This window comes from Thamnophis sirtalis, unplaced genomic scaffold (genome assembly GCF_051295495.1).
Source record: "Thamnophis sirtalis isolate CommonGarterSnake01/CBP01778 unplaced genomic scaffold, rThaSir2_p1.2 scaffold_3, whole genome shotgun sequence".
Lineage (NCBI taxonomy): Eukaryota > Metazoa > Chordata > Lepidosauria > Squamata > Natricidae > Thamnophis > Thamnophis sirtalis.
Genome location: NW_028261383.1, coordinates 142,718,025 through 142,730,998, shown reverse-complemented (window position 1 = coordinate 142,730,998; position 12,974 = coordinate 142,718,025). Strand labels below are relative to the sequence as shown.

Sequence of the window (12,974 nt, the reverse complement as noted above, 5' to 3'; positions counted from 1 at the left end):
CACTGATCCAGAGAAAAGGATATGGATTTGTTTATGATGACTTTAACCCAGCCAGTATTCAACTCTTGCAGGGCAACTTTATGCCTATGAACTTTTAAGTTCCTATGTTCTCCCAGTCTCTAAACCTCTTAGCTGCAGAGTTCAGAGGCTGCAACAAGCCATTAAAAAGACAATGCTTTAGAGCATGAACAGACTGCTTTTCTCTTCATTAATCATAACTGCCCTACCCATACTTGGTATCTTTTAAATTTCAACCATTATATAGTTCTTGCCAGTGTTTCAGATCCTTAACAACCTTAGAACGAAAGTCACATAATCCCCATTTCACATCAAAGCTATGATGTGCTTTGCCCCAATGGGCAAACAATGTTCAGTAAAAGGAAGCAAAAGACAAGGAGGAGGAACTATTGCAGTGAAGTTCAGATCAAATCCAAAATGGGAGTTCTAGGAGGAGACATGAAAATGAGTTGAATGAATATGGGGACAAATTTTATTCAAATCAATAAAAATAACTCCTCTACTAAAAACAGAATCCCTTTTGCCACCAGACTTGAAATTTTGGGCTTAGACAATTTAGAACTTCGCCATCTTCCATAAGCATAGTAGCAGATAAAATTATCTGCTACAATGTCCTACCTGTCAAGGAATACTTCAGCTTCAACCACAACAACATGAGCTCACAATAGATACAAACTTGATTGCAGAAAATGCGACTTCAGTAACAGAGTGGTCAATGCCTGGAATGCACTACCTGGTTCTGTGGTTTCTTCTCCAAATCCCCATAACTTTAACCTTAGATGTCTACTATTGACCTCACCCCATTCCTAAGAGATCTTTAAGGGGCATGCATAAGCACACCAACATGCCTACCATCCCTGCCCTAATATTCCTTTGTATTTGTATCCATGTCGTGTATTCATAATCATGTCTATACTTATATCTGTTATCTAATTCATGCTTGACAAAATAAAATAAAAATAAATAAATAAATAAATGGGTTCACTGTGACATTGGAACACACCGCCCTCACACATTAAGCACAACTTTTAAACTTTTAGAGCAACCATGTTCCCAGTACAAAATCTTGGTCGGGATCCTCATTTAGAAACTGGGTGATCTTTTCCGGTCCCTCCCTCCCTCCCTCCCTCCCTCCCTCCCTCCCTCTCTCTCTCTCTCTCTCTCTCTCCCTCCCTCACACACACACACACACACACACACCCTTCGGCCATGCCCCCCCCCCTCCCCAGCAGGATCGGTGCCTGTTAAGGGTTGTGTTGCGCCAGCCTCTAAAACAACCCCCCCTCACACCGGCACTCCGTGGCGGGATCGATGCCCGCTGGCTCGACTTTTCTGTCCTGCCCAGAGACTCATCGCCAGGGAGACGCGTACGAGCTGAGTCAAGCCTGTAGCTCTGCCAGAAGTCTGGACTGGGGGTGGGGTGGGGATCCATCACCCTCCTTCATCCATATTCATGAATACCTCCGGCGTCGGCTGGATCCGAAAGCTTCCTTCCTCCTAATTCTATCCTTCCGCTCATTTTAAACCGGGCACTAGAGGGCGCCCTTGTGCCTCCATCAAAGCCCCCTTATGGTATTCTGTATGGTATGGGAGCTTTTCTCATTCTGACTCGTTAATGCGGGACCTTGATTGCAGGAGGAATATCCCTTCGTCTGGATTATCCAGTGCATACTAATAAGAGAATAAGATGATTCGTTTAGTGACCGTTCGGGGCTATGACATCACTGGGGGAAAAGCGATTTAGGAAAAGTCCTCACACTTATGACCATTGCATGGGATTGAAGAAAAGGTGTAGGTTCTCCTGCTTGGGTGGGGGGAAAGTTGGACTAGATGATCTACAAGTTCCCTTGCAACTCTGTTATTATCCTGAAATTGGTGCATCCAGCAACTAAGTAGTATGCAAATTATGAACCGTTGCCGTACACGATCCCAGTTTGCTACCTCCTGAACCATGCATTTAAAGCCTATGTTTTCTGGGAGTCGTTGATGAAAGCCAGCATTTTCAGCCATGCAGCTTCACAGAAATTCCTCCCCCTCCCAAGGAATTTGGAGGGGTGGAGTGGTGAATCAGCATATAAAAGCTGGAGTTTTTGTAAAGGCTGAATTCATTATATCAAACCTGTTGTGTGCAAGTGGGCAGCCCTGCCCACCCTTTTGAAATGAGGTAGAAGCAACCATTTGTCCCTGGAAATAGAAGGGGTGATATTCCCAGCCTTTTCCTCCCCTAATACCCCCCCCCCAATCTTTCATTGGCCATTGGAAGGTAAATGTGATGGGGGTTGCAAATAGCTTCATAAAGATAAGTGAAGTTTAGAGCAGGAGTTTGCAACCTTGGCAACTTTAAGGCTTGTGCACTTCAACTCCCAGAATTCCTCAGCCAGCAAAGCTTAAAGTTCCCAAGGTTGGAGAACCTGGTTTAGAGGATGGAAGGTTTACTACCAGAAGTGCAGTCACAAAGTAGGGACTCAGCAGCAGATGTCCTTGAGTGCCATCTAGAGGTCGAAGTATGGCATAAGCCTGCTGTAGTTCAGACAGATAATTCACTTTCCCAGCATGCTTGGCTCTTTGTCTTGCAGTGCATTTAAATACTTCTTCAGCCTTTTTTCAACCGTGGTAACTTTTTAAGATGTGTAGTGGACTTCAAATCCCAGAATTCCTCAGTCAGCCATGCCTAGGAAGGCTCTTGGTTTCCAATGCCCCTGATTTTTGTTGCCTTTCCATACATGAAAAAACCCTACTTGGATGTAGGATTAGCGTTAGGCCTCCAGGGATTCAGAAAGTAAAATAAACATCACCATGAGATGCAGAGATGGCCATTATGCTTAGGGGGCCTGTAGTATTTCAAATCCCACATATTTTCTTCTGTGTAAAATATATGGAAAAATCCTATTTGGATGCAAATCCTATTAGGGTTAAGTTGCCATGGATTCAGAGAGTAAATGAAACCTCACCAATACAGTTCAAGAACCTTCGCTTATGAAGGGTCTTTGATTTTAAATTCCTTTAAATGTTGGCTGTGAAATTCTGGGAGTTAAAGGCCACAAATCTTAAAGTTGCCAACATTAAAAAACGCTCTGGATGCATAAGCATTCATTAGCTAGACTTTAATCTAACTGAAGCCGAATGTCGTGGGTGTTGCTGGATATCACCTTCCCTCTCAGTCCTCAAGAGATGTGGAGAAAACATTCACACTTAAGTTTTAAAATCTGAGCAATCTTTAGCTTCAGGGCTTCTAGCCTCAAGCCCTTTTCACAGCCTCTTCTGACCAGAACCACAAATCCGAGGCATTTTTATTGCCACTTTGAGGCAGAGAATGCTTCATCATTGCAGAAAATTAATCCACTGGCCCTCTGCTAAATATTTTGCCCAAGTCTCAAGTGGAAAACAAAACCAAATCCTGCCCATCTCTGATATATTGTTCCCTTCTATTGTCATCCTACTCACTGCAGCTCTCCTTTTTCCAGAAATATTAAATATGGCCATCAAAAAAATCCTCATTCTTGTTGTAATTAAGCCTGTTGCATTATTAATGCATACAGAGCCTGAGTTACAAGGATTCAGACAGATGCTGCTCCCATAAAATAAGACTAGCAAAAGAACTGTAGCTATTTCCCTTCAAAATTCCTTTTCCCCACAGTAGCTTAGACTCCACCAACTCTTTCAGCTTCAGACTTATTCAAAAGCAAGCATGGTAGAGCTGAAAGTAATAGCAACGGTCATTAGTTTAATGTCTTCCTTATACATTTATTTTCTTTAACTATGTTCTGGCATCCAGAAGGCAATTTGGCATGGACTGGTGTTCTCACGCATAAGGGCTAGAATTCCAAGTAGCACATTTAGCAGTTACGACTAAACAACATTTATTTTGCGGTTTCTAACCCAACTGTATCTGGATTCAGAAGCAAAATAGGACCAAATCCTGGTTAGTTGGGGAACTATGCTACCATGAAATCTCAAGGGTGTAGACTAGATTGGAATATCTACATTCATCCTACAAAAATATTCCAGAAAGTGGGCTATGATAAACCACTTGATTGTTGTCAAGAAAACTACTTTGCTCTTACCCATCCAATTTTTCCTGTTTATTAGCCCAGAAAAAACTCTTCTAGAATAGACTAGAATAGACTGACCTAGGCGAGTATAGGCATCTCAACAGTAGGACTTCCACAAGTCTTCTGTAATAGTTCATCCACAAAAGACTTAAACATGTTGATAGTAGCATTCCTTCTGAGCAGTATAAAAAAGCTTGTTCTTACAGCAAGCTACTGAAAAACCCTCAAGGTTTGAGAGGCATTATTTTTTGAGATACATATCTACTGGTATGTGTTTGTAAAAATTAGTGCTGTATCTTGATCATTGTACAAAAAAATCCCTTTGTACATTCTATGATTAAAATACTTTTTTTCTGCTTTATCTGTTTCCTTCATAGCTTTTGGCACTGAATTCAGTTCCTCATTTTTATTCCAACTCTTATTAATGTATCTCCTTTTAATCACGCAAATGCGTATTTTGTTCTTCTAGCATAGCTTCTGTAATTACATGCACAACTTGAAATTATACATGAAGAGCTTATTATGGAGTGCAATTTGCACAAGAGCTTACTATGGAAATATAGGCCCAAATCATCAGGAGTATTGACAGAAACACATGCATCAGCTGCTCCTGAGCAAGGTGAATCCTGCCCTACTCTTATTACCTAATATTGTATCTGTGAAACTCAAAGCTTCTTCCAATTCCATTTACGCTCCTTTTTCTTTACATCTTCATATATGCATAGATGTGATGGAACCACTACACACAGTTCTATGGTCAAGGGTGAGATGCTTTAGCAATTGAAAAGGTAACAAAATGGCCACTGGGAAAACACTAAAATGCTTTATCTTTCAGTACTGTGAAGTTTTTTTTGTTTTTGTTTTTAGTTTATACTTTATTTGTATGCCGCCCTTTTCCCTGGGGGGACTCAGGGCGGCTCACAATTGAAGGGAGGGGGAAAGACAGACAAGTTACAAACATAGAACCATACATCATTAAAAACAGAACAAACCATTTGAGTGGGGTTACAAGTCTTTAGCCCCAGGCCTGTTGGAACAGCCAGCTTTTAAGGGCTATGCGGAAGGCCTGGAGGGTGGTGAGGGTACGAATCTCCACGGGGAGTTCGTTCCAAAGGGTCGGAGCAGCCACCGAGAAGGCTCTCCTCCGGGGAGTTGCCAGTCGACATTGGCTGGCTGATGGAATTCGGAGGAGGCCTAATCTATGGGATCTTATTGGTCTAGAGGAGGTAATTGGCAGTAGGCGGTCTCTCAAGTTTTTAGAAACTTATAGGGATCCCAAGTTTTTAAACATTGATTTTTCTCTTTCCATGGGGGCAAGGCGGGATTTTTGCTCTTCAGCAATTTCTGCCATACTTCCCACCAACTGATTTGCAAAGCAGCTGCTGCTAATTTCTTAGGTGTCTTCCAGTAAGGTCCATAGTGATGGGTGGGTGGGTGTCTTTGAATGCATAAGCAGGGCACCTAATACTCAGGTTTGTATACTGAGCAAACTCTATAGTTAGGCCTTGCAGGAAATACCACCTTAGAAGGTCCAGAGCCAATCTGGTTTCTCCATCGAAAACACTACAGTCGTGCAGACCTCTCCCAAAAAACCCGGGAGCAGCTGAAATATCCAAATTAAGCAAAATCTTTACTCTTAGCTCTGCCAGCTTCAAATTCATTTTGATAACTGAGCTGATTGTTTACATAACACACGTCAGAGTGAAATCCAGCAGGTTCTGGAGAACCGGTAGCAGAAATTTTGAGTAGTCTGGAGAACCAGCAAATGCCACCTCTGGCTGGCCCCAATGGGGTGGGAATGGAGATTTTGCAGTATCCTTCCCCTGCCATTCCCACCAAGTCGCACCATACCCACCAAGTCACACTTACAGAACCGGTAGTAAAAAAAATTGAATTTCACCACTGACACACGTGTATGGGTGGGTACAGTCCTGTGGTAGGTTCCGGATCCCATTGCAACCGGTACGTGCAATGGGGCCCAGCAACCACATGAACGCATGCAGCACACGCAGGCGTCCTTACCTCCTGTGATGCTCTGCAACGCTTGCGCGATGCTCCAGCTGTTTGGCAGAGCATCACACAGGCGCTGCATGCTCCATGTGCGGAAGCACCAATAGCAATAGCAATAGCAGTAGACTTATATACCGCTTCATAGGCCTTTCAGGCCTCTCTAAGCGGTTTACAGAGAGTCAGCATATTGCCCCCAACAATCTGGGTCCTCATTTTACCCACCTCGGAAGGATGGAAGGCTGAGTCAACCCTGAGCCGGTGAGATTTGAACCGCTGACCTGCTGATCTAGCAGTAGCCTGCAGTGCTGCATTTAACCACTGCGCCACCTTGGCTCTAAAGAGCACCAAAGAGCTCAAATACAGGTAAGGACGGCGGGCGGGCGGGCCCTCCGGAGCACCGTACCAGAATAGTACCCAGTGCTCCCAGAAGGCACCGGAACACCCGTACACGGGTATACCTCCTGCAACACACCACTGGTACCTGCCTTCACTTTATCCTCAAGTCCCTACTCTTAGTCCAAAAGGTAATTACCCTGATCTACAGAATGTAGCAACATATAAAGGAATTGCACAAAGAATTTCCTTCTTGGGAGAATTCATGGAAGTGAACTATGCTAAAGAAAGGGTGGGGGGACATTTTTTCTTCTGCCTGGAAGTACAAATGACCTCCAGCCTGCCCTTATAAAGGACAGCTCCTCTCATTCCAGATATCTACTCTCCCTCACATACTCAAAGCAGAACCAGAAATTCCCAATTTCTCCTCCTACTTAATTTTAAGGTGAATCACAAAGCTATGTTCAGGATGGCATTTGCAGAGAACAGAATTTTTTTTGCACTGAGGGATTACGGCTCAAAGTCCCTGGGTCCGCTACATTCACACTCTTCAATTGACTGTACATTTTTAATGTACCCTGCTGTGTCACCATTCAAGCTTTATCAAGCTAACAGACCATACCATTTATTCATTTAACAAACACAATCCCAGCTGACACCAGAACACTGGAAAGGTCAGAGTTTGTTCTCTAAAGAAAGAAACAAAACTGCTTTCAGCTGAAACAGACTTTTAATAAGCTTTAACACAATAGACAGTTATATGAATCCAGAAGAAGGCAGGGGTGATGAATGGAAAAATTAACACAATAAAGAATCAGTATTCTTCTCCCTCATCATCCCCATCAGCACTATCGGCCCCTACCTCTTCGTAATCCTTCTCCAGAGCAGCCATGTCCTCCCGAGCCTCTGAGAACTCCCCTTCTTCCATCCCTTCCCCAACATACCAGTGGACAAAGGCACGCTTGGCATACATCAGGTCAAACTTATGGTCCAGGCGGGCCCAGGCCTCAGCAATGGCTGTGGTGTTGCTCAGCATGCAGACTGCACGCTGCACTTTGGCCAAGTCGCCTCCGGGGACCACGGTCGGGGGCTGGTAGTTGATACCAACCTTGAAACCAGTGGGGCACCAGTCTACAAACTGGATGCTGCGTTTGGTCTTGATAGTGGCAATAGCAGCATTGACATCTTTAGGAACAACGTCACCACGGTACAACAGGCAGCAGGCCATGTATTTACCATGACGAGGGTCACATTTCACCATCTGATTAGCTGGCTCAAAGCATGCATTAGTGATCTCTGCTACAGTCAGCTGCTCATGGTAGGCTTTTTCAGCAGAGATGACTGGAGCATAGGTCGCCAGAGGGAAATGGATTCTAGGGTAGGGCACCAAGTTGGTCTGGAATTCTGTCAGATCTACATTCAGGGCACCATCAAATCGCAGGGAAGCTGTGATGGAGGACACAATCTGGCTGATAAGGCGATTGAGGTTGGTGTAGGTGGGGCGCTCAATGTCAAGGTTTCGTCGGCAAATGTCATAGATGGCTTCGTTGTCTACCATGAAGGCACAGTCGGAGTGCTCCAGGGTGGTGTGGGTGGTCAGGATGGAGTTGTAGGGCTCAACGACAGCTGTGGATACTTGGGGAGCTGGGTAGATGGAGAACTCCAGCTTGGACTTCTTGCCATAGTCAACGGACAGGCGCTCCATCAGCAAGGATGTAAAGCCAGAGCCAGTGCCACCACCAAAGCTATGGAAGACCAGAAAACCCTGGAGACCTGTGCACTGGTCGGCCTGTTGGGAAAAAGCAAAGTGGATTCAGAGTCAATTTTAAGAACCAGATTTTTCTCTCATTGATTTCCAAGCATTTAAAAAAAAAAACTCCTTAACTCTCAAGAAAATACCAGAAGAAATTCAATCCCATCCAGTTGTTTGAGAATATTCTGTAGCCCATTGTAACTTCCAAAAAGCTACAGACCATAAGATCCAGCCTTCCAGATGATGATGAATGTCAAATTCTACAGCCCCTGCCAATTATCATGAATGAGTGCAACTTAAATCCAACCACTTCAATAAGACTGAATCACATTTAGAAGGCTACTCGGGAATTACCCTGCCTTCTCATTTGCTTCCTGGTAATACAAGTCTTTATATTTCTCCTCCACATCATCATTCCTGATCTAAGATGCAATTCTTTTCATTCTTTTGGTGACTCAGATGGTCAACCTCTTTTTAAAAAAAAACATGATTTAAACCATTGTTTACTAAACTTTATTTTCTACAGTAAACCAATGACAACTCACATGATGCAAAACCACAAGCAGTGGTTTAGAAATCAAAAACTAGGTTCAAACATAACTATACCAAAAATAAAACCAAATTTTATGACTTGCCTGTTCAAATCCAGCTAATTTCAAACTAATTTCCCACAAACTTGTTGCAAATACCCTAAGGTTTCTATGTGAGTTCACTCTTATCTCATTCACTCATCACATTTACTGTTCAAAACTCAATCATGGCTAAAAAGAGAATAAATTGTTTGCCAGCAAGCAGAAGATAAAGTGGGATACATTCAGTGAGTCACACTAGAAGCAGCCGATGATCCTATACTGTAAAACTAGGAGATGCATCAGGGGATCTTATCCCACTTAATATTAGGGGTTTTATTTTTAGAACTATGCATCTCTACAGTTCTTTATTTCACATTTCCAAGCCCAGGGCTCCTTCAGCAGCAGAAATTACCCACCAATTTCCTAATCCTGTCAAGGACCAAGTCAATGATCTCTTTGCCAATGGTGTAATGCCCCCTGGCATAGTTGTTAGCAGCATCTTCTTTGCCAGTGATCAGTTGCTCAGGGTGGAATAGCTGGCGGTATGTTCCAGTGCGCACTTCATCTGTGAAAATAATTAACGAAAAAGGTATTTAGTTTGTTGTGACATCGTGTGATCAAAAACCCAAGATGTTTGTTCAAAAATGTATCTACTGACAAAGCTTTCAGAGAGAATTGAACTTCTGGGGTAAACCAAGAGATGGCACTGAGATGATTGCAGAGGAGAAGAATCCAGAATGAAGAAAGAATTGTGGAAGTGGCCAAATCTTTCTGCACGAGTAAAGAATAAAGGCACCTTAAACATTAATTTCAGTGTATTCCAATTGCTCTCAAATTGCATTGTTCAATTGCACAACTCTTCTTCATTCTGGATTCTTGTCCTTTGTTTAACCTATCATTTATTCACTTAATGATCATCGCAAAAAAAATTGTAAAATGAAATCTGTTACATGATGACTTGCTTTACAACCACCACAACTTATGACCAGAATGGGCAGACTCCATTACAGTCATGTTGAGGACAACCTGTAATGTATTATAAGTAGACTTATGGGAAAAATACAGCATTTAAATCTTTATCACTGTTCACAACACAAGAGTCCCCTTTGGGAGAGGATGGGCAGCTATATAAATTTGATAAATAAAACGTTGAACTATATGCCAAAGTTTTAGAATCTGAGTGCTTATTAGGAATTATGGTTTTATTGAACATGGGAGTAGGTAAAAGAATATTGAGAAATTGGAGATCTGATATTATTCCAGATATTAAGAAATGGCTGCAAGAAGTGAGTGATACCTTGTGGAAGCAAAACCAATATTTTCTACTAATTGGATGCAGCAGTAAATGTTATGTCACAAATTTTGTGATATTTAACAATATTTTGTATTTATAAGGAGGACATCCAGATTCAGCCAGAATTTTGTTCCATACAGTATCAACCTTGTGAACTCTCAAGCTTCCTCTTTCCGTTATGTATTCAAGATGGACAGTGATTAATTATTTATATGTTAGGGTGTATGTATGTATGTATGTATGTATGTATGTATGCATGCATGTATGCATGTAGCATACATGAGTTGTATATGTGTACACTTTTGAGAGCAGGCAAGAAGATTTCATTTTTAATGTGTGTCAGAGTGCCCACAGAAAAAAATATGACAATAAGGGTTATCTTACTTATAATATAGTGGTATATTTATTAGTAAATCAGCAAGTACTAAAAGTATAAAATACAACATGCCTTTGTTTTTTTTTATAAGCTTGTATGAGTTTGTCTCTTTTCTAATTTGTTTTGGTTTCTATTAATTTTTTTCTTTTTGATATTTATGTATGTTAAGAATATTAAGTTAAATTAAATTAAAAAGTCATGATTGAATAGGTTAAAAATTCATGTTAGCACAAATTAATTCCTTATACCAAAACAAGAATCCATCATATATCCAGTCAAAAAGTTAGTCTCTATTCAGATATGTCATGATGTTCTTCAGGACCGAAGTCTGATTTGTTTTTTTTTTAAATCTATAAATGCAAGGGACTGGACCTCCAACTTGAACAAGAAATGTTTGATATTCTATGGACCTCTAACCTTTCTTGCCACGGAGTATTTCTAAAATGTTAATATTACTGCAAGTAGCTCACCAATCACTGTTGGCTCCAGGTCTATGAATACAGCCCTGGGGACGTGTTTGCCAGCTCCAGTCTCACTGAAGAAGGTGTTGAAGGAGTCATCTCCTCCCCCAATCGTCTTATCGCTGGGCATCTGCCCATCTGGCTGGATGCCATGTTCTAGGCAGTAGAGCTCCCAGCAGGCATTGCCAATCTGGACCCCGGCTTGGCCAACGTGGACGGAGATGCACTCACGCTGCAGAGAGAAACCATTCCATTATATTTATTCTAGAACAGGTAAACCACAACTAGCAATTGTCTGCAATGATTAAACCACTCACCAGTAAAGTCCCAACTAGCAATAAATAATCATCTGTTTTCATGCAACACGAAGCATGAGCTATTAACAAGACTTAAGGGCATGGCTGTGCTAGAAATTATTAGCTCTGTCTGTCTGTCTGGATGTAATTAAAGTGCAGCTACGGCTGAAATTTTGCTGCAAGCCAATACTAACAACTTCTTCTTGTCCCATATCAGAAGTTGGCGAAGTTGGCGGAAGTTGGCGATCCTATTTTTATCAAGAGCCACATGAAAAACTGCTGTTGAGTTTTGTCCAAACCAGTCCCTTAGATTTTGAAGCCATGCTTTTTTTTTTAAATTCTGTCTGGACCTCATTTCCATTCATCTTTTCCCTGGAGGATTAAGCGAGGTGTGCCGTATATTTCTGGGTGTCACATCATATGTCCAGAATATTCTAACTTTCAGTCTTTTATGGTTTTTGATGATTTCCCTTGACTTTCCCAGGCAGCTTATCACCTCCTCATTTCTCATTTCAATCATTTCTCATCCCAATGCTAACAACTACCTAGTCTTAATTCATGGGGATGGTTAAGTGCCAGTCATTGCAACAGTTACAATTTCTACCCGTTTCTCGATATGTATCTTTATCACTTGCTTCTGCGACTTCTGGAAATGAAGGAAAGCTGGATGAAGCACAGAAATCACCCGTTCAGAACATCCTTCTATATTATTTAATAACTGGCCAGCAAGTAAACAACCCAGCAGATTTTTGATCACCAGTTCAGATAGATGCAGTAATGTGGCCTCCCCAGCATGAAAAAGAATTGGTGATGGGGATTATGGGAGTTATGGTCCAGCACACCTGGACAGGGTCAGGATGGGGAAGCCTGATCCTTCTTTTAGATGCCAACTTTGTATTTGGTAATGGGCAGAAGCAGGCATTGTGCAGGTTCACAATGTACCTTCTATTTACTTACCGTATTTTTCAGAGTATAAGACGCACCCTTTTCCCTCAAAAAAGAGGCTGAAAATCTGGATGCGTCTTATACACTGAATACAGCATTTGTTGCCTCACAAAACCCCGCCCTCTTCACCAAAATGCCCATGCATTGCCTTTAGGAGGCTTCCAGAGTGCTCCTGGGGGCTGGGGAGGGCAGAAACAAGCAAAGAGCCAAGGTGGCGCAGTGGTTAAATGCAGCACTGCAGGCTACTGCTAGATCAGCAGTTCAGCGGTTCAAATCTCACCGGCTCAGGGTTGACTCAGCCTTCCATCCTTCCGAGGTGGGTAAAATGAGGACCCAGATTGTTGGGGGCAATATGCTGACTCTCTGTAAACCGCTTAGAGAGGGCTGAAAGCCCTATGAAGCGGTATATAAGTCTACTGCTATTGCTATAAAAAACAGGCTGTTTTTTGCTCAATTTCCACCCCCAACTCCCAGGAGCACTCTATGAGCCTCCTAAAGGCTATCCATGCCCTTTTTTTGACAAAAAATGGGCCCAATTTTGTGAGGTTTGCAGAGTGCAAAACCTTTTTTAAAATTTTTTTGGTGCATCTTATACTCGGTTGCATCTTATACTCTGAAAAATATGGTAGCTTGGCATTTTCTTAAAACCGTGAACGCATTAACTATGAGGTTGGACTCCAGTTTATTTTTCAACAATGAAAAGCACAGAAACCAGTATTCAAACACAGGTTATTGGGTAGGAAAGATTAAAAGTGTCATTAGCTTCATTTTTAAAAGGTGCAGCGTCTCTTTATAACATATGTTTTTTTTTGGGGGGGGGGATACAGCTACATCAGCTATATTCAACAACTACCTTGAATATGG

At 42.1% G+C, this 12,974-nt stretch overlaps 2 protein-coding genes across 2 annotated transcripts in view; one reads left to right on the top strand and one right to left on the bottom strand.

The window, feature by feature from the left end:
* Positions 1-7,124: 7,124 nt before the first annotated feature.
* Positions 7,125-12,974, bottom strand: part of LOC106546601 (tubulin alpha-1C chain) — a 62,718-nt gene continuing 56,868 nt past the window's right edge. Inside the window, exons 3-5 of the mRNA XM_014063507.2 lie at positions 10,879-11,101; positions 9,155-9,303; positions 7,125-8,202 (exon numbers count right to left, since the gene is read on the bottom strand). Of these exons, the coding sequence (XP_013918982.2) occupies positions 7,228-8,202; positions 9,155-9,303; positions 10,879-11,101 (1,347 nt within the window). The 3' untranslated portion in view covers positions 7,125-7,227. The remainder of the gene's footprint in view (positions 8,203-9,154; positions 9,304-10,878; positions 11,102-12,974) is intronic.
* Positions 9,167-12,974, top strand: part of LOC106546597 (tubulin alpha-1B chain) — a 78,016-nt gene continuing 74,208 nt past the window's right edge. Inside the window, exon 1 of the mRNA XM_087710291.1 lies at positions 9,167-9,210. The gene's annotated coding sequence lies outside the window, so the exon portion shown is untranslated. The remainder of the gene's footprint in view (positions 9,211-12,974) is intronic.